This window comes from Bidens hawaiensis, unplaced genomic scaffold (genome assembly GCF_021521415.1).
Source record: "Bidens hawaiensis isolate Kalapana, Puna unplaced genomic scaffold, B.hawaiensis_p1.1 tig00000820_1, whole genome shotgun sequence".
NCBI classification, from domain to species: domain Eukaryota; kingdom Viridiplantae; phylum Streptophyta; class Magnoliopsida; order Asterales; family Asteraceae; genus Bidens; species Bidens hawaiensis.
In genome coordinates, this window is record NW_027491048.1 from 3,114,609 (window position 1) to 3,137,088 (window position 22,480).

Here is a 22,480-nt window from a genome sequence, read left to right on the forward strand (position 1 = left end):
ACGCATTTCCGATGTAAAGTAGCGGAAGAAACATAACAATTTTCTAGTATACAAGGAGATTCAAGTAATCCCTAGGATGATCATAATATAACAACTTAAAAAAAATATGTTTAGATATTTGTGGAAGACTTGATCCTAGTTGGCGGCTCAACAAGATTTGACCTTTGTAGTATGTTAGTCTAATTACGGGGTAGTTGCTTGTGGAACAAAATGGTTAATGCATTGCATTAAATTCAAATTAATGACATACAAGCTTTACATATATGCAGCATTTTTTAGTTCAAATTAATTAAGAGAGGTATTTATACATTACATTACATTAAATTATCTACAATAAAAATAATCTATCCTCCCACCAACATCACTTTAATACAACCACTGTTACGGAACGGCTGAAAGAATTCTAATCATCTTCACGCCCTGGTGTAACATCGCAACCAAATCAAATTGCTCCTCGAATAGTTTCCTAAGAGATGTGTGCCCCTTCTCAAAGCCAACGGGATCATGGTTATGTGTCTCGTCTTTTACACCCAGCTTCTAAGAATCACTTGGCCCGTCATAACTCCCAACAACTTTAAAGGGACAACACTTTTTTACACTCATATTACGCCTTATAGTGGCCTTGCTTTTGTGTTTCCCACCACGATTGCGTCCAAGGTCCACACCAGTTTTTCTTGACTGTTGAACCACAATCAAGGCCGGCTATGAGGCAGGGCCGAGTGGTCGACCGACCCCGGCCGACACCCGGATAGGGCTGAATTTTTGTTATTTAAATTATATATATATATATTTAAAAAAACTATGTATAGTTGATGTTTAAATCCAATTAATCGACTAAGTTAAGGCCCACATTTTTTTCACCTACGGCCCAAAAAAATTTCACGATTCTCGGAAACGGCTCTGACCACAATAATACACCCATGCTCCCGTCCTATCTTCTTAGCACATTCCTCCAACTCATCACGAGAACGGAAAAACTGAAATAAATATAAGGTCATACTAAAAGCGCGTTCAAAGAAAATAATAATTAAATAAAGTAAACAAAAACAGATGGCGTCACACATTAACCGTTTTATAGGAAACAGTCGCCTCACTTATGTAATCATCATCAATTTTGTTTCCTTTTAAATGTACGGAGGACTCGCTGTCTGAGCCTCATGTCTCTCGAAAGGTATCGTTGACGTAATTCGGTTCTGGTTGTAACCGGTACGAGGGCCGAGGGTTTTAAAGAGCCGATAACTGGTATGGAGGCCAACTACAGTAATATGAATTTTCTAATGGTAACTCGTGTGAGGCCTGACTGTAAGGCTGTTCTGGTTGTGATGGGTACGTCGGTTGCCCCTCGTATGTATTCATCATACTGTCTACCTCCCCCCACGAAGGGTGAGTACCGTATACGAAGTACTCCTAACAAACAAAATGGTTAACATATCTTATTTAAAAACTAACTAACGACTGTTAAATTAAATGAAGAGATGTTTTACCTAGTTCAAGTTTGGTAAGGCCAACTGCTCGTTCAAATTTGAAATTTTCGACTCCTTGTCCGACCGACATTTTTTTGCCTCTACAGTGAAAGTGGTACGCAAATATACTCCGGTGGTGGTGGTGTTTTGAAAAATAAAGTGAGGTTGTGGAGTGGTGGAGGGGTGGAGGAGTTGTGAAAAAACTGTGATTTGGGAGGGAGGGGTCGGGTGGAAGAAAATCAAATTTGACCTTATATGCCGAGTATATGGATATATGCTACGTATAAGGTATGTCTGACAACGTACAACTATCAAATCATTGACATCGGGTGCCTATATGTCGCGTATAGCCTTATATGCGGAATATAAGGTAGACACCGAATAAGACAAAACCCCTACACGTCGTGTATAGCTCTATACTTGGCATATTAAAGGGAGCACCCTAATTTTTAGCCGGTGTACGTATATGAGCCAAACGAATATATGATGGCATATTATGGGTATGTTTGGCATGAAGCTTTTAGGAGTTTCTAGCTTCAAGTTTTTAAGAAAAAGCTCCTATTCAGTTATATTGTTTGGTTCAAAGAGCTTGAAGCTTTTAGGTCAGGTGAAAAAACTTAAAGCTTAAAGCTTCTACTAGTAGCGTTTAGAAAGAGCTACAAGCTTTTATTATTTTAATTTACTTAAATAACATTCCAAAATAAATACATTTACTATTATTGTTTTATTATTGTTTTTAGTTATGACCATTTTAGTAATTTTATACATTTTATTAAAAGCTCCAGTTACTCTGCCAAATATCCAAATATATCTAACAAGCTACAGCTACCAGCTTAAAGCCACCAGCTACAACTAGTAGCTAGTTTTGCCAAACATACACTAAGGCTATGTGTAGTGAAGAATCTACAAAATAAGGCGATTTGTGACATTCCCCTCCCCCACCCCCTCTTCCCACAAATCGCCTGAATATCGAATGGGAGCCGGTGTTCATGCCAAAATTCGTCCGCATTGTAGTCCACTACACATTGCCTAAGAAGCTTCCTACACATGTCACGAAGAAATTTCCTATCTTTGCAACTATATAATTAATAAAAAATGTCAAAAGTCTTCTTGGGTGCACATAACTTACAATCTTCTTTCTCAACCATTAACCTAATATTTAGATTATAGATTAAGGTTACCTTAACCTTGATTCCTTAATCATGAATTAAGAGCATTCTCAACCCATTCTCTAAAGTTGTCAAACCCATATTATTTAGGGTAAATTTTAAGAAAACCATCAAAATCACCTCTCCAATCCATTCCCTATTATATGGATGAGTTATATGGCAACTAAAGTAAATCCCTAAATATAGGGACTCATTTTTGATCCATACCATATAATATATCACATATCTACCAATCACCATTTACTATATAATAAGACAAAAGAGAAAAAAATAATAAAGAATTAATTTATGGATATGAATAGGTAATAGAATGTGTAAGAATTTTGAAAAATAATAGATAAATTTATGAAATGGTGGTTTTTTAGCTAAATTATAGGGAAAATATATGGAATGGGACGTGAATGCTCTAGGTACCCCACTTGTGTTTATATACCACATTTCTTTTTCTCTCTGGCCTACTCCTTGAAACTAAACGATTTAAACCGTCTGTAGCCAAAAAGTCGCGCCCCAATGGACACAACACACAACAACTTAAAGTTTGAACTTTTTGAAGCCACTAAAAATGGCTATCGTCGAAAGTTTGCCAAATTAGCCGAACTGAAACCCAAAACCATCCTTTTGTTTCGCACAAGCCACCGACAAGAGACATTGTTGCACATAGCAGCGGTCTTTGGACACCACGAACTTACTAAAGATATTATTAATGGATTCCCAAATCTTGTAAAGTGCAAAAACTTCATTGGTGACACCCCACTTCATGTTGCAGCCAGAGCGGGGAAGCCTCTCGTCGTTGAGTCTTTAATTCAGAAGGCGGATCTACTTGCCGTAAATGATGATGGGAATACGCCTTTGCACGAAGCTGTCATTCATAATAGAAAAGGAGTCGTTGAGCTTTTATTAAGGCAACGACAAGACTTAAGGGACGTTGTGTCCAAGGTTAATGAGAAAGGGAAATCACCATTGTACCTTGCTGTTGAATCGCGGAATGCTAGGATCGTTGGGAATATTTTGAACCTTTTTGCAGCTGGTACGAGCCAAAATGGAACCGGTGATCATGTTAATGCAAATGAATCTGTTCTAAGTGATGCAATACTGGAAAACATAATGGGTACGCCCTCCTTCAATAATTTTGTTGGTCTTAATTGTATGATCAAGTTCGGTACAAAAGTGTGAGTCGTTTATGTAGTTAGTCTAAAGTCAAATTTAGAGTCATTAATGTATTTATGTTTAGTGAAAGGGTCTTTTTGTAACATGTAACGTTGTTAGGTAGTTAAGTTAGTTATGTTAACACCGTTAAGCGATTATTGGTAGCTGTGGTTAACCACCATCTGTTAGTTAAATAACCACCATGTAGTTATATAACCGTCAGGTAGTTGTAACCGCTATTCATGTAGTATGACTAGGGGTGCACATATAGTTGTAAAGTGTGTCTTGTTTGATTGATACAATTTCATATTTACGGATGTTGCAAATTGCAATGATCTCCTGAGTCTAATAATTTTTTGTATAAATATACAATCATGTAGTTTAGAACACATTATATGACTAAGCTATAACCCAAATAAAGGAATATAATCATATATGCATGCTATATACTAATATACATACGTTGTTGAATCACAGGGGATTCGAAGAGGATAGCCGACCCTTCTTGTAGTATTGCTACTGCTAATACTAGTCAGACTAAAGTTGATGATGTAGAAACAAAAAATTGTATTCTACATGTTGCAGTTACTGGGAAAGATATAGGTATGGTTGAACATTTTTTGTATTATATATATAAATTGTTTTGTGTAGTTTGAACAACATAACTTCAGAGATGTAATCACTGATGGCCCTTATCGGATTGACTGAATACAAACTAAACTTTAACGAGACCGGGGTTAAACCATCTCTACATTGAATATTAGGATAATTTTTTTTAAGTTTTTGCTTTATCATTAGTTGGGTAACTTTATCATTATCTTTTTCGTTGTAATATCAAGATAGAAAGAGATCTAGTTTTCTGTTATTCAATACACGTAAAATAATATTCACCAACAGAAATTTGGTTTTCGTTTCAATTCTCAGGGATTTTGAGGATGGTAGCAGAAAGGGTGGTTCAGAAGTTACCTGATACCAACAATAATTTGCTTCACTTGGCAGCATCACTCGGGTTTCTGGATGGCGTGAATTATTTGCTTGATCGTAAGTTCGGCATGGATGTGTTAAGACATGATGAGGAAGGCTTCTGTCCAATACACCTTGCATCTAAAAATGGCCATCTACATGTGACCAAAGTGCTACTTGATCACTATCCAGGTGCAAGAGAATTCCTAAGCAAACAACATCAAAATATTCTACATGTTGCAGCTGAGTATGGAAATGATAACATTGTCAAGTACATACTTAAGAACAAATGGGCAGAATTTCTTATCAATGAGAAAGACAAAGACGGTTATACACCTTTGCATTTGGCCACCAAAAATTGGCATCTGAGGGTTGTTAGCGCGTTAACATGGGATCGCAGGATTGATCTAAAGCAGGTTAACGGGGAAGGATTGACAGCCCTCGAGGTGGCTGAAAAGTACATGGAAATAATGACTCCATTTAAAATGGTACATATCTGTTTCCATTAATTCTTAACTTAGTTATAGCTATATATCTATATTTATATATTTATCGTAGTTATGAATTTTTGTAGAGATTAACATGGATTGCATTGAGGTCTGCTGGCACTCCAAGAACTCATATTAAAGATCGAGAAACTGTGAAGAGATTAGAAGCTGCGAAATATGAACCATACAATATGGATTACTGCAAGAGTAGAGTTAACACGCTCCTATTGGTTTCAACGCTGGTAGCCACCGTGACCTTTGCTGCTGGATTCACAATGCCTGGGGGCAATAACAGCTCATGCATGGTTTCTAATTCTATGCTGCATAACATAAGATTCCAACTATTACAGATTTTCGACAGTCTAGCGATGTATAGCTCTGTCATCGTGACCGTAATCCTAATGTGGGCACAATTAGGTGATCTTAATCTAATGCTTAATGCTTTGAGGAATGCACAACGGTTGTTGGGGTTCTCACTCGCAATGATGTCTTTAGCGTTCTTGGCAGGAGTGGATCTTGTTGTGACTGAATCCCGTTGGCTTTCTATAGCAATTTTGGCGATGGGCTTTCTATCACTTATCGTCCTCCTAGCTTTCTTTGTCCCACTTTTTTTACCCTACACATCCAAAACTAAAATCTTTCGTTATATCTCCTACTATCCCTTTAAAGCGATGATGCTAATCTCATTATCAAGATAAAAAAAAATCCTTAATGTATGTTTTACCTACATTTTTTATGAAATATTGATCAAACATATTGCATGTTGAAATATTTCTATATTATGTATGTCTTGAGTGACTAAATGTATGTGCCTATTATATTTGTGATACGGTTCTTGTTGACTTTGGGTACGTTGTTGATATCTTGCAATCCACGTTACAACTTGTATGACGACGAGAAAGACTTATTAAACCTCATGTTGATAAGTGTGGACGAATAGATTATATTAGCTCCCATTATGTGTAGTTTGATAAAGCATGTTATTAGGAGATACAGGTATCTCAAGATCAGTATAAAACAACTTGACAAGCGTAAGATGACGTATTTGTGTAAGACTTGATGCTAGTCGGTAGCTAAACATAATGTGTTGATAATTTTAGGGTTGTCAACAAGATGTCAGTGTTTACCTTACGATATAATAACATTATTAGTTGTTAACGAGTTAAGAGATGCGGGAGTGTAGGCTTGTTTAATAACAATATGGAGTAGTTGCTTATGGAATGTGAAGTACTTTAATGGCATACAAGCTTACATATATGCAACATCTTTTAGTTCAAATTAATTAAGAGGTATTTGTACATTGCATTAAATTCTCTACAGTAAAGATAATACACAAACATCATCATTTTGCAAAAACCCTTATAATCTATCCTCCTGCCAACATTTTTTTCTTGAAGTTTAGCCCTTGAAAGCCTGAAAACACCACCAAAAAAAAAAATTAGCAAATTAAAACTCATTTACACAATAATATGAGCATAACTGCATTATGCAACCTATAATAACATTTCACTTACAGCAAAAATGGTGGCGTGACCCGGGTCAGCAAGGTGAGCAAACAGGTTGTCAATGGGTCCGGTTCCAGTGTAGATGGCTTGGAACCATGCACCCATCACAGCCAACATAGCCAGTCTCCCATTCTTGATCTCTTTTGTCCTCAACTCCTTGAGCTTCGCGGGTGAGCCACTTCCCCACCCGAGTGGGTCAAACCATAGTCCACCAGGGTAGCCAACATCGGTTCCGGTTAGCTTGTTGTTGGGAAAGATGGGGTCGGTGTTAACGCTCCCGGGCTTGAGGATATCAGCCCATCTTCTTCCTTCCGCCCAACCGATAAATATAAGCTCAACGATGAAGAGCGTGGTTTTGTCGGTGAAGTATTCTTGTTCACCAGCAGTGTACCATGAAGGAGTGTTTAGGATTCCGATTTTTGTCAGGAATTCGGGGATGAAGATCCCGGCTGCACCTAACATTGCCCATCTGCAGTGTACTAGCTCGGCTTGTACGTTCCATCTCAAAGTCTCGGGATCAGATCCTAAAGTTTAATCATGATGTTAGCCGAGTTTATTATCTATTATAGTTATTATCATTTGATTTTTCATTTAACTTTTAAGTTGGTTTTGTTATTATAAGCTGGTTAGCTTTATCATTAATTATTGTTTTTATTCAAATTTTCTGCTATAAGAGCATTCATATTCTTTCTCTAATCTCCAAATCCAAAATTACAATAAAAATCACTGTATTTCTTCTCTCGTGTTTAATTAAATAATATTTTTTATACATTTATCATTATTTTTTCTCTATTTTCTGCTGACAACCACTTTCAACAAATATTAAAAAAATTAGTGCTACAGAAATTTTTAGATATACAGAAAAATCACGACATTTTATGCTCTAAAGATATGTGATTTTCAGTCAACACATATAAATATTATTTACTAACACAGTTTTCTAATATTATTGAATTCTTTCTTACCTAGACCAAGGGGATCAAACCCGAAGTCTCCCGGTAGGCTGCAAGTAATGAAAACAAATCAACAAAACATTAGGATCACAAAAACACAATTAAAGATATGTGTATATGTCACTTATAAACGATTGAATTGATCGAACCTGCCATCGAGCCATTCGGGTGGGGTGCTGCCAGGGAACCAAATGGGTCTATCGGGGTCAGCCGCAGCACACACGGTCCCAAATGATCGTGAACCGGTTGGTGCACCCAACTTGCTAACTCTTAGTTTCTTCCCACCAAGAAAAGAAGCCTTTGTTGATCCAACAATTGATCCATTTTTCTGTGAACTATATTTGATATATAATCACCACAAAATTGATACAATTAGTATTCTATATAATGAACATAGTAGTAGAACTCATATATATATATTATTATTATTATTAACGACAAATACCTATGCTTGTTTTTAACATAACAAATAATTTGAAAAGCAGTGATTACATCGAAACAGAACGGAAGTCAAGCAGGCAACAAGTCGCGTGACTAACCCTTTTTAAATTGTAAAAAACTAATAATTTGAAAACTTTGGGGTCCTGACATTATTAACATTATTATGCATGACACGTTGAACTCATATTGCATAGAAAGAAGTTACCTGAAAGCAACAGCTGCAATGGCAGAAGAAGCACAAGCAGTTGAAGCCATTGTTTTTGTGTAAATGTTAAAGATTTAGTGATGAAGAATGAGTAGGTTTGTAAGGAAGAATATGTATGGTGTTAATGTAAGGGATATGGGCTTATCTGAAAGGATATAGGAGTATAAGACAGAACCCTGTGATTGGTTGTTTGAGTTGCCATGTGGGTCCATGCAGAATCTAATTTGGCTGACGTGGCATCAAAAAATCTATATTAGTGGTTCTTGTTGCAAGTTACTTTACTTGTGGGTTTGAGTTCTTGAGGGCAGTGTTGACTTTTAACCAAGTGGATGTTATCCAAACACAATATTCAAATAAATAGTTTTTACTGGCCCAAAGAAGCCATAGAGTGGAAGGGAAAATTTTGGGCTTGGTTAATTTGAAGCCCATTGGTTCCTGGATTTGGATTGACTTCATGCTTTTCCAAATTTTTTAATTTTAGAAGGGTGTGTTAAAATAATATTTTTTAGAACAGCGACTTTCTTATGTTTAGCTCATTGCACATTTCAATTTTAAGAGACACGTTACCTTACTCTGGTCAGACTATGTTATTTTAACATGGCACACGCTGGCTTCAGAGTTTAGCTTGGGTGTTCCCCCAGGAAACCATACCGCCGACTGCAACTTGACAGCCGTTGTGCCGCTACAAGAGCAGAACTCTCTGGCGTAACACACGGTAGGACGAAAATCCGGGTGGGCTTGGGATTCAAGCTGACAACCTCACAAGGCTTAGTTCAAATTCTTCATTGTCGTAATCCACCAAAAGTTACACAAATAGATATCGAACTTGAGCCTTCACTGAATAACTTTTAAGTCTTAAGCCATTCAGTCACTAGGCCACAAAATATGTGCAATTTCTAGGCTGATTTTAGTATATAATACAAGTTTCATAATCATATTCATAAATAACTAGTTTTTCTATTTGGCGCAACTGGCAAAGCCCCAACGTTGAAACCCGAACGTTAGTAAAATCCGAGCGTTACGACGATGAGTCGACATGAATTCAGTCAGTACCGGCTGCGTTTGTTACGATATAGACACCACTGGTAAAATTTTGCGAGTTATAACCCAAAAAAATAATCAAATTAACATATAAAACATTAACATATAAGAAAAGAATATATTTAAGATGATTTATATTCGATTGACAAACCCGAGCGGTGGTAAAATTCAGGCGTTGTCGTCCCAAGCATTTAGGCGGTAACTTGACACGAATTCAGTCAGATTTGATTACGTACGTTACGGTACCGGAACTGAAAAACGAAAAAATAACAAAAATTGAGGTGGACTGACGCCCAATTAGTGGAGGTGCGGTCGGTAAACTTGCGCATTGATAAACTGGAACGTTGCCGATCATGGGCTTTATATAAGGCCGCAAGTCTGCGCAAACTTAGTCAGTTTCTTTCATATTTGTTATTGTACCGAAACTAAAATAAAAAAAATTGACATTTGTTTGGTTTTCATTACATTTATTATAGTAATTGTACTAAAAAAACAAACAAAATTCACCGATCAATACAGTGCTGCCAAGTGGCCCAATAAGCCACTTGCGGCACCAAACTTTTTAATTATATAAAGTAATAGTAATAATAATAATATATTTATTTGTTTGAAACATATACAAACAAACTCGATTTTAATGTGAAATATATATAAATAACTAGAATACTTGTGCTAACATTAGGGTAATTATTATTACATTCTCGTTCTTGAACTTGTAATATTGAAATTAGATACAACTTATGAAAGAAGTCCAATAATATGGATTTAGAAAACTCTATTTTTAAAATCATGAGTGTAGTTAGCAAATTATAGAACCAACGGGGCTTGCTCCAATGGCCAGGAACATGATGGATGACCTGCATGTCTTGGGTTCGAATCCTGATTCCGACCGGATTTTACCAGAGCATTAAAACATGTCGTGCCTTCGGGCGGGGTGAACCAACTAGGTTTTACCGGGAACGCCAAGCCAAACTCGGATGCCGGCGTGGATCCCGATCATGTCAACATAGTTGGCCTTAGTGGGATGGCGGGGCGCGACATGTTCGCGCAGTAAGATAACTTAACTGTGAAAGTCACCGTTCAAAAAAAAAAGTTAGCAGAGTATAAGTGAGGTTTTAAGTGGTTGTGAATGTAAATTATAGGGTAAAAAGAGAAAAGTAGTAATTTTTTTTAAATTTGGGGAAACTTTTTTGCCCTTATTTATTTTTAAATATTTGTTGAATTGGTTGTGACTGATGAGAGGAAAAACTGTAATGATAAAGTATAAAAAAATATTATTTAATTGAACATGAGAGAAAAATACAATGATTTTTAGTGTAATTATAGAGACAGAGATATGAGATGAGCTAGGAATCTAACTATACTAATAAAAGAAAATAATGAGAATGATGTGGCATCTCACATTCATTCTTGGTCTAATATCTCTTCTTATTCATCCTACATATCCATGTGTTATGGAGCAAAACCATATTGGCAAATGGGTTATAATTTCTTTTATAATTCTCTAATATGTCATGTCATTCATCCTAACTATCCATTGGTCATGGGTTAAAAAAATTTTGCCAAATGGGTTATAATTTAATTTCTAATTCTCTAATTTCTCATCTTATTTATCCTATATATCCATGGGTACTCATGAGACAAAACAATTTTGAGAAATTAGTTATAATTTCTCTATAAATTCTTTAATCTCTCATCTCATTATCATAGTTATCCACGGGTAATTGGTCAAAACAGTTTTTGCAAATGTTGTATATAAAAAAAATCGAATTTGTAAATTTGAGATTTTATAGTTCTAATTGTTTGTACTATATATTTTATCTTCTTTTTATCTATAATTTTGTTTATTCTTTCAGATAATAAATCTTTTTTTCTTTTTTATTTTACAAATCTCGTGTAATACACGGATTAAAAAACTAGTGCTCTTATAAAAACAAATATCATATAATATTAGCATGTGAAGAGGTATGTACCCGCCTCAACACCGAGCGAGGCGGGTCAACCCACAAGATATGGACAAGAGGCTTGAAATCAAGACATTATGAAGGCACAAAGCCAAAACCTACGCGCATGGCGCATATCACATATGCTCATGCATCACATGCTCAGGCATCATATGCTCAGGCACCACAGATGCTCAGGCATCACATATGCTCATGCATCACATGCTTAGGCATCATATGCTCAGGCACCACAGATGCTCAGGCATCACATATGCTCACGCATCACATATGCTCACGCATATCATATATGCGCGTGGCGCATCCGCGCGTGGCGCATATCACATGCTCGTGCATATCACATCTGCGCATGAAACATCTGCGCGTGAGAATAAAGAGAATACCTCGCGCATCCTCAGGATAGGCGCGTATCACACATGCACATAATCAACCTCGTCCTTATCCAAATCAGGATTAGGGAAACCTTGATTGTGCATGTCAGACAACCTTCCAGAAGGTATCTTTTTAAGGAATAAGAATATGCTGATGTTGACAGCTGCCAATGAAAGGTGGACAACTCAGCAAAACCCATGTGCTACCACGTGATTATAACCAATGAAAAAGCACCAGGTGTCCAAAAGGACACGTGGCGCAAAGCAACTGGAAGAGGCCAACAAAGCCCTAATTGGGTCTGAGCCCAATCATTGGAAACCCTAGCACTATAAATACCACATCAGCTCCACAAGGAGAGATCATCCAATATCATCCAACTACACAGTATTCAGCTATATCAAGCAATACTCTCCAAATTTCCTTACTATCATATTATTATCTTCTCCTACAAACACTTATTCTCACACCGGAGGGTTACCCCAAAGAGGACCCCTCTGTCCCTTTCTGAGGGGTAAGTTTACGGTGCTGTTAATTTTGTAGGTGGAAGAACCCAGATCCCAGAGAACCATCGGTGGAATAGCATAATCACACCCGAGGAAAGTAGATCGTCTACCAGTGAGTCGATCCTCGTTTCTTCATTGGCGCCATCCGTGGGACACGGCAACAAGATCTCATCAGATCTCTTAAAAAATAAATATTCACCATGGTTTCTGGTGCTCGTAACGTCGATCAAGTTCTGGAGGATATTGAACGTGAGGATGTTAATGAGGGACAGCAGTTTCTGAGGGTGCCGCGTGATTCTACGCGCACCACCAGTAACCGTCCCTTCATCACAACTCCTCATGGCCAGACTGAAACTCCTCCAGACGATCTCACGTTACAAAATCTTGCCGGCGCGAAACAAAAAGGACCAATGGGTCCAGAAGATGAAACCAATGACCCTAAAGAATGGCTCATAAACGAGCAACGACGTCTAATGGACAAGTACAATGAGATGGTCAAACAGAAAAAGTTAGCCGACTTAACACAAAGGCTAGCGTTTGACAAGCAAGCCATTCAAGGAACAAAAAGGGCGCGCGCGCCGGAAGAGGGTCACTCTGTTCACACTGAACACGCTGAGTTTAGTGATGAAGAAGTGCACAGCGTCAGGAAGACGCGAGATACTCATGCAGGAGGCTCACAGCTCCGCGCGCACGTAAACATGGCGCCTGGAGCCAGAGCCGATCTGGATCTGCACACACCATACAGCCCACCAGTGAGAGGGCAAGTGGATGTAACCACACCGTACAGGCCAGCCATCTTGGTGAAACATTCAAAATTCACCGAGCGCATCGCGAAGGCCCCCATCCAGCACAAGACCAAGATGCCAAGTGGTTTGGGTAAATATGACGGCACAACAGATCCAGACGATTTCTTACAAGGTTTTTACAACACTGGAAACCTAGAAAGCTGGACGATGCCAACATGGTGTCACATGTTTGCTCGCTGCCTCACGGGCGCGGCGCGTGTCTGGTTTGAAAGCTTGCCTACTGGGCAAATCGATGGGTTCGAGGAACTATTGGAAAAGTTCCAAGCGCACTTCGTACAACAGCGCAGACACACGCGCGACCCTGATGACATCATGCACTGCGTGCGCAGGAATGATGAAACGATTGAAGACTACATCACTCGTTTCAATCAGGAGTCTCTGGCAATCGGAGGTATCACTGAGCAACTATTGCGCGTGGCCTTTATACAAGGCGCGCGCAGTGATCAACTCCGCCGAGCTCTTGTGAGCAGAGATGGCATGCCCACCACTTGGGCCAAACTAATGGAAGCATCGCGAGTCTTCGCGAGAAATGAAAAACAAATTGCCCAAGATAGGGCAAGAGAAAGAGCGCATCAAGCTGAGTCACCGCGCAGCAACGAAAAAAGGGGCAAACAAAACACTGTATGGTCCAGGTTGCAATCAACCAGTTTTTCTTCCGCAGAAAAGCAGGCGCAACCAAGCTCACCCCAGCCCCAAAAAGACGTTCGTAATCGCGGGGAGGGTGACAAGAGGGAAGGCGGCAGAGATCCTAGCAGACCTCTGCCAAAAATCTGGACTCCCCTCACTAAAACACCTTCACAAGTGTTAAGCACTGAGAATGTCCAATTCAAAAGCCCCAAGCCACTACACTACAAGGGACCATCAGACAGTGGCAAGTACTGTGAATTTCACAAGTCCACAGGGCACAACACTGATGCATGCCACCACTTGAAGGATGCAATTGAAAAAGATGTGAAATCAGGCAAGCTGGCTCACCTGGTAAAAAACTCAAGACCAGAAAATGAACAATCAGGAGCCTCAGCCAGCAAAAAGTACAAAAGAATCTGTGTAGCCGAGGGAGGAAGGCAAGGGAAAATATCAAGAAAGAGAAGCGCGCAAATCCAAGGAGATTGGCGCGAGCAACAAGTCATCTTCCCAAGAATCAGGGGAGGCCCTTCCATCAGCAGTCCTCTTGTCATCACTACACACATTGCTAATTATGAAGTGTCAAAAGTCCTGGTGGACACTGGCAGCGAATCAGACATCATGTATGAGCAATGTTTCAGGAAACTGGATCCGGCAGACCAAGCAAGGCTTGAGATTGTGAATGCACCGATCTCTGGTGTTTCAAATGAAATCATTCATCCCCTAGGTCAAATACAATTTGAACTAACCATGGGGGATGAGAAACACAAGCGAGCCGAAGTTGTCAATTTCTTGGTCTTGCCCACCACTTCTTGCCACAACATGATCTTGGGTAGGGGAACGATTGCCCAATTCAACGCCATACCGTCGCCAGCACACGGCGCATTGGGGTTCCCAACACCAACAGGTGTAACTTTTGTATACCGAGATCATTTGTGTGCAGTGACAAGTACTCCGCGGGAAGGGAGAATGAAACTTCCAATGGCAGACAACGCGCCAGAGGAATGGATTCTCAACCCAAAATTCCCGGAGCAGACAATCACAATTGGCGCTACGATATCAGACGACACGAGGTTGAGAATGAAAAGACTGCTCACAGCATATATGTCGACCTTCGCGTGGCAACACTCTGATATGACTGGAGTTCCGCTAGACCTGGCGCAACATTCTCTCAACACGTTCAAGTCTGTAGAGCCAATTGCTCAAAAGAAGAGAGTCATGGGGGATGAGAAGGCAAGAGCCATGAATGAGCAGGTTGAGGATCTATTGCGCGCAAACATCATCCGCCCGATACGATACCAGACATGGGTAGCCAATCCTGTGATGGTAAAGAAAAGTAACGGGTCGTGGAGGATGTGCATTGACTTCAAGGACCTCAACAAAGCGTGCCCAAAAGATTGTTACCCCCTCCCAAACATCGACGCAAAGGTGGACTCCGTGGCGCCATTCAAGCTCAAATGTTTCCTGGATGCCTACAAGGGCTATCACCAGATTCAAATGGCACCACAAGACGAGGACAAGACCGCCTTCAGAACCGACAAGGGTGTTTTTTGTTACACAAAAATGCCCTTTGGTTTGAAAAATGCGGGAGCCACCTACCAAAGACTTATGGATGCCGTTTTCAGCGAGCAAATTGGAAGAAACCTAGAAGTCTATGTGGATGATTTGGTGATCAAAAGCAGGGAGGAAAAACAAATGCTCAAAGACATCGAAGAAACCCTTGGGCGCCTAAAGGAAGTTAACATGAAGCTCAATCCGAGCAAATGCACTTTCGGCGCACAAGAGGGAAAATTTCTAGGTGTAATGGTCACCAAAGATGGTTTCAGGGTGAACCCTGAGAAGGTGGAGGCCATCCTTGACATGCCCTCACCATCCACCATGAAAGAAGTTCAGAAGCTGAATGGTAGATTGGTTTCAATTAACAGGTTCCTAGCGAACCATGCAAGCAAATCTACCCCATTTGTCAACACATTGAGGAATTGCTTAAAGAAAAGCCAATTCAAATGGACTCCTGAGGCCGAGCAAGCTTTCAGTGAGATAAAAGAATGTTTGATAAATTTGCCCGCGCTCACAGCTCCACTTCCTGGTGAAACTTTGACATTGTACCTATCAGCAGGAGAGCGCGCCATCGGCGCAGTATTATTGGTGGATCGCAAGGGAATCCAAACGCCAATATACTATGTGAGTCGGGTGCTGACAGATCCTGAGACGCGCTACTCCATCATGGAAAAGTTAGTTTTGTCACTAACACACGCGTCGCGCAAGCTTCATAGATATTTCAATGGTCATCCCATTGAAGTTCTGACTGGTTACAACATCCAGCAAGTCTTGCGGCGCCCCGCGCTCTCGGGAAGGCTGACAAAGTGGGCGCTGGAATTAGGTGAGCACACGATCGCCTATAAGCCCCGTCCAGCAATCAAGGGACAAGTCTTGGCTGATTTCATTGCAGAGGTCCCCGAAGGAAAAAATTGAAGAGGCTCAGCGCGAGGTAGACCCTCCGCGAGCCAATGATGAAGAAAATGTTTGGAGTTTGTTCACTGACGGAGCTTCAAACAACGAAGGGTCTGGCGCAGGCCTCAAGCTGGTGGATCCAGAGAATCATGAATATACTTACGCCATCAGGTTGGACTTCAAGAGCACCAACAATGAAGCTGAGTATGAAGCCTTGCTAGCTGGCCTGCGCATCGCGCACAAATTCGGAGTTAAAAAGCTAGAGGCCCATGTTGATTCATACTTGGTAGCAGCACAGGTCAATGGCCTTTATGATGCCAAGGAGAACACCATGCCTCTGTATCTAGAGCAGGCGAAAAAGCTCATCGAGCAATTTGACTGCTTCAGAATCATTCATATCCCGCGCAGCGAAAACAAGTCTGCTGACGCGCTGAGCAAGATGGCATCAACCAGCTTCGATCACTTTGGCAAAGATGTCAGGGTGGAAGTATTGAGCAACCCGTCGGTGGGAGCGAAGTCTGTCCTTGTAACTCATACAACCCCTTCATCATGGATAACTCCAGTAATGGAATTCTTGAAGGAGGGAAAAGTACCAGACGATCGCGCACAGGCGAGGAAGATAAGACACAAGTCGCAGAACTATGAACTGCTTGATGGTACATTATATCGACGCTCTTATCTGGGACCACTCATGAAATGCCTAGATGCTGAGGAAGCAAGCTATGTGATCAGAGAGATACACGAGGGAATCTGTGGAATACATGCTGGCCCGCGCATGGTGGTTACCAAGGCAATGAGCGCAGGTTACTATTGGCCAGGCATGTACTTGGACGCTTTAAAAGAGATCCAAAAATGCAAAGCATGTCAGAGCTATGCGCCAAACACCACGCGGCCAAAGAACAACTTGATTCCGGTGACCTCCGCATGGCCTTTCCACAAATGGGCAATCGATATTGTGGGTCCCCTACCGCAAGCGCAAGGGCGAGTAAAATTTTTGGTAGTGGCAGTAGACTATTTTACAAAATGGGTTGAAGCCAAGCCACTAGCAAAAATCACAGCAGAAGCGATGAAGCGGTTTATCTGGAGCCACATCATATTCCGTTTTGGCTTGCCCATGGAAATTGTGAGCGATAATGGCAAACAATTCACTGACAGAAAGATATCCAACTGGCTTAAGGAATTGCGCATCAACCAAATCTTCACTTCGGTATACCACCCTCAGGGGAATGGCCAAGTGGAGCGCGCGAATCAAAGCCTGTTAAATGGGCTGAAGAAAAGGTTGGAGGGAGAATCCCATTCTTGGGTCGAAGAGCTACCTAATGTCCTGTGGGCACACAGGACATTAAGCAAAACCAGCAATGGCGAATCTCCGTTCAGCCTAACCTATGGAACGGAGGCAATGATTCTAGCAGAAATTGGATGCCCATCCCATAGAGTGCTCATGATGAGCAAGACTGATAATGAGCGCGAAAGAAGGTTGGATCTCAACTTACTTGAAGGGCGCAGAGAGGCGACTATCATCAGTGAAGCCAAATACAAGAAAAAACTAGAAAAATATTACAACCAGCGCGTGAAAGAATGCCATTTCAAGAAAAATGATTTTGTCCTTCGAAACAATGAGGCTAGCCGCGCGATACCCCCGGGAAAAATGTCTCCCAATTGGGAGGGACACTATCAAGTCTTGGAAGAATTGGGAAAAGGCGCATACGCCTTAAAAGATTTGAATGGAAAGAAGATCCCGCGCGCATGGAACGCAGCACAGCTGAAAAAATGTTTCATGTAAAAATGTCATGTTTGTAATCAAGGCTTTTTAAGCCATTGTGAATAATGATACGCGCTGTCTTCTCTTAATGTGGATTCTATCACCTTTTGCATACATGTTTCACACTTCCCTTTATTAATTTTGAGCAATATGACAACATTGTATTGACATCAAAACAAAATAAAACGAAGTAAAACATACATGCGCAAACGCGTTAACGAGTCTTAACTCTAAAACGTCAGGGCCTTAGCCCAAAATTATGAGCCTTAGCTCAGGGCCTTAGCCCAATAATGTGAGCCTTAGCTCAAATCACTCACAACATCCATCCTACATGCTGCGCAGCCTGACCATAAAAATACCTAAACACAACTAAGGCAAAACAAATGCCAAAACATAGTTGTTAAGGTCTCAGGTCGAGGTCGCGCATGCAATTGTAATGGATATCTGAGCAACACGTATTGATACGTAAAGGCTAAAAAACTCATAATCCCATATAATAAATGCGCGATAACGTCGCGTAAAAGAGGAATTATGAAAACGCCTACGCACGTGTCAACATAATCAAGATATGGCAAAATCACTTACAATATGACAAGGATTAAGTATAATAATTTCCTTACAACCTTGTTCTTATTTCAATGTGCAAGCATATCTTATATTCAACAAGCAAACATGCAATATAAATAGATGAATGGGGAATGCGCAAGATGCGAAGAAGGGAAAAACTAAATTTCATTCCAGAGCATTGAAATTTACAAGTTTACAAGAGGAAAAGATACAAACTACAAATAAAAATAAAAAACATGAAGGGCTTCTCAAGTCTCCACGTCGACGTCAGCCTCTTCATAGTCCTCATCACCGCCCTCAGCATCTGGCGCAGCCCGCTCCTCGTCATCTCCAAACTGACCATAGTCAAGTTGTTCATCCTGAATGGAGTCTTCATTCACAATAGTGTCAGGAGCGGATCCTTTGGCCACGCCAGAGCCGCTAGCAGGAGCAGCATTCTCCGCGCCATCATCGCCGCCACCAGCACCTTCGCACTCGTCAAGTAATTTCTTTAGCGCGCCGAGATCGGGCTGGTCAGCAAGCGCGGATATCTGCAAATCATAAGGAAAAATATGAGTACAAAAAGACTTGAAAAATAAGTCAAGGTTATCTCATTAAGGTTAAAATACCTGCGCAAGGATGGGAATGGGAGTATTCAAATACTTCTCCCCCATCGCGGCCATGTCCGCGCAGGCAACGTCGCTCTTATAAGGGTACTCGGATGGGTTCTTCTTCAACATGCCATATTCATAGCCATCCGTAAACCCTTCAGCTCGACCGACCAAGCGCGCGGCAGCGTTGCAATCCATCACAAGGGCCTGAAACTCGTCTGAGTATTTCATCGCGTAAGCGCAACGAGTCATGCCCTGTGAGATTAGCCATTGGCGATCCTGCGCGAGGGAAGCAACAGACGTCTCGAGGGCAGGAATCTGAGAGTTTAACAACTCAACAGTTTCCTTAGTCTGTTTCAGCTCCTCTTTGTCGGACGCTGCTGCCGCCAAGGTTTCTTCTTTTTCCGCTCGCGCAAGGTCGAGTGCTTCCTGGCTAGACGCTGCCGTCGCCAAGGCTTCGTCTTTTTCGGCCTGCGCGGCCGCCAGCTCCCTCTTCAGGCGCGCAACCTCACTCTCCAGCGATGATTTGTCAGTTATAGACTGGACAAGAGCTTGGTCACGCGCCTCCGCCTCCAGCTCCAAGTCGCGCACTCTACGCGCGTACTTGGCCGCGTCCGCCTCGGCTGCATGAAGCTTCTCCCGCGCAGCCTGGAGCTCATGCCCGCGCTTCACAAAGGCGGTGTTGGCACTTGCCCTGTTCTCACTGAGCTCTGCTTGGAGCTTCTCAGCTCTCTCTCGAGCATCAGAAAGATGCCAAGCAGATACTTTAGCCTCTTGCTTAGCTTCCGCAAGAGCATCACGTACCTTTACGTAATCATAGCGAAGCTCTTGGGAGGTAGCAAAGAAAGCCGACCCAGCAAACAGATGGTCTTTCAGCAAGTCATCGCGAGCGCGGGCCTCCTGAAACCTCCTTTCAGCTGGAGGCACAGAATGAGCCCAGAAGTCCTCACACACACCCATGGACTGAAATGAGCTGTCCTCAGTAATGTTCCATCTCGGGCGGTAGATGTGATCGGCTTCCTGCAAACACAAAGTAATGATCTAAGTCATCAAAACACTAATATGAAAGTCCGCGCAGCGGAGCAAAAACGAACTTATACCTGCGGGGACGAAGCAGAAAAGTCAGCGGCAGGCCCACGAGAAGACGGCGCCGCGAAACCTCGTGGCGCTGCAGGGCTGGCGCGGCCGCTGTCGGAGCCTTCAGCATGAACCTCCTCATCCTCCTCTGAAACAGGCCTTTTCTCCTGCGACCTAGAATCAAAATCAGTCTCGCGAGGAGGGCTGTGCGCAGGAGGAGGTGAGGGAGGTCTCGACGCCGCCAGATCGGCGCGTAAAACGGCCTCCTGCTCCTTAGTAATCCCGATGAGGGGAGATTCATCGCTTGCAGGAGCAGGAGCAGAGCCAACGGCGCTGGCACCGGCGCCAGGAGTGCCGCCAGCAGCTTGTACGCCAGCTACGACTCCTATGAGAAAGTCAACAAAAAGAAATGGTTCATGACTTGATCTAAAAGAAAAAAGTCAGAAAATATAAGCACAATACGTACCTTGGCGCAACTCCGTTCGCGAGGCGAACATCGCCATGAAGTCCATTCTACCCTTTTTCGAGGGTAAAACAGGGGACTTCGAAGCGACCTCCGGCGCAGCCTCGGCATCTTGTTGCGCTTGAGGTTGGTCCACCAACGTCGCCGGATCTACAAGCATTTGAGAGAGAAAAGATTCATTAGTAATTCTGTCAGAATCGCGCTCATAGAATCATAAAAGATAACCAAAGGATAAGCAAAGTATACCTGTCGAAGGCGCAACGCCGCTTCCCTTTTCCACCGCGCGAAGGGAGGAGGTAGTAGCACCATGCCTCGTGTGGACATGAGGTCTGCCCACTTTTTGAGGCAGGGAAGACAAGGAAAACTTGGGGGGAAATTCCTGGGTTTTCTCAAATCCCCCCGCCTGAGTAGGAGGATCCTGAACAACAGGGGCAACATCTTTCTTCTGTTTCTTACTGGCCCCTGCGCCAGTTTTCCCCTTAGCTTTACGCTTTAGTTGGGGCGCCTCCTCCTCCTCCTCCTCTTCCGCGAGCTCCAGCTCGTAGTTTTCAAGCGCATCTACAATACGTGCAACAGAAGTGTTAGACAAATTTGGTATTATAAAGGAAAATGCATAAGTACAAAGGCTTACCAGGCGCATCGCTGTCAAACATAAATCCCAGATCAACAGGGATGAACATGTCATCAAAGCGATCGGGGAAGCCAACCTCCCCAGCGCCCAGCGCGACGGAGCCACCCTCCATATGCTCATCATAGGCGGCGTGGACATACTCCTTGACGACTGCACAAAACAAGTTAAATGATATCAACAAAATGAATTATATTCGCGCAGAAGTAAGGCAATGAGATTAACTTACACAAGCCGTCAACTTGGATCACGGGCTCAGTCGCGCTGTCAGCCCACCTCCTGCTCATACCAACCCCCACCAGCGCCTCCTCGCAAATTTTCTTGGCGGGGGATGGTTCGGCGGTCAACTTTTTAACCCAGGCGCCAGTTGGGTTCTTGACGACACCCACATCCGCAGGCGCAGAAGAGATCGCGCGCATGGTCATGCGGATGGGGATCACACCAGCCCTGATGTAAAAAAACCTCTCAGACCAGTCATGAAGGCTCTTGAATGAAACAGTGGAGCACTTGACCTTCTGACTGCGAGGAATAAATGAGAACCAAGAATCTTGGATCTTGGGCTTATAAAAAAATTGAAAGCGCCGAGGGGTGGGCTCCTCGCGCTGAGATTTGCACATAACTCAAAATGAGTCATGCGCACAAGTCCAAACGGATGGACTTGGGATATATGAATCCCATAGAACCTAAGCAGCGCACCCACAAACCTTGTCATCGGGAGACGAAGGTTGCAGTGGGTGAAAAAATGGCAATACAAGGATATAAAGCCGGTGGCCGGGTCCGCCGCCGTTTGCCCCGCCCCAGGCAACATGCAGCCAAACTCAGGGAGAAAACCCTGAGAGGCGATAAGGCTGTCAAGATCGGCCTGCCTCAGTTTGCAGGGGATCTCATTCCACTTCTTCACGGCCTTGGTCCTCCCAACCTCCTCCGATGAGGCCTCAGCAGCCCTCTTCCCCTTGCCGGTCTTCTTCAATGTAGACATCACTAACGATTTCACACGGCGATGGATAGGGGAGGTTGTGTTGTCTGAGCTATCATACATACAACTGTAAAACGGACAAAGGATAATCTGAAGAACAGAGACCTGGAAGCAGAAGACAGCTAATCGGAATAGAATGAAAGAAAGAAAAGCTCTGAATAAACAAGAAGATGAAGAATAAAAACTCTAAGGGCTGGCTTTTATAGGCCCAGGAGAGAGAAAAATTGGTGCTGATCGGACTTCACGCGCCCCCACTCGCAGGTGTAAGCCAACGCGAGCGCGACACGTGTCCTTGACACTGTGTGAGGGGACACGAAAAGAAACTG

At 42.3% G+C, this 22,480-nt stretch overlaps 2 protein-coding genes across 2 annotated transcripts; one reads left to right on the plus strand and one right to left on the minus strand.

The window, feature by feature from the left end:
- The first annotated feature begins 3,059 nt into the window (after window positions 1-3,059).
- On the plus strand, window positions 3,060-6,023 carry LOC143541379 (protein ACCELERATED CELL DEATH 6-like). Its single transcript, XM_077034219.1, has 5 exons — window positions 3,060-3,799; window positions 3,944-3,962; window positions 4,256-4,381; window positions 4,703-5,229; window positions 5,316-6,023. Exons 1-5 carry the CDS (start codon window positions 3,143-3,145, stop codon window positions 5,925-5,927), a joined length of 1,941 nt encoding a protein of 646 aa, XP_076890334.1. The 5' UTR covers window positions 3,060-3,142; the 3' UTR covers window positions 5,928-6,023.
- A 461-nt stretch (window positions 6,024-6,484) lies between these two features.
- LOC143542651 (chlorophyll a-b binding protein, chloroplastic-like) lies at window positions 6,485-8,487 on the minus strand. Its single transcript, XM_077035195.1, has 5 exons — window positions 8,334-8,487; window positions 7,837-8,022; window positions 7,700-7,737; window positions 6,744-7,258; window positions 6,485-6,642 (listed from the first exon to the last, which is right to left on the minus strand). Exons 1-5 carry the CDS (start codon window positions 8,381-8,383, stop codon window positions 6,628-6,630), a joined length of 804 nt encoding a protein of 267 aa, XP_076891310.1. The 5' UTR covers window positions 8,384-8,487; the 3' UTR covers window positions 6,485-6,627.
- Between the last annotated feature and the right edge of the window lie 13,993 nt (window positions 8,488-22,480).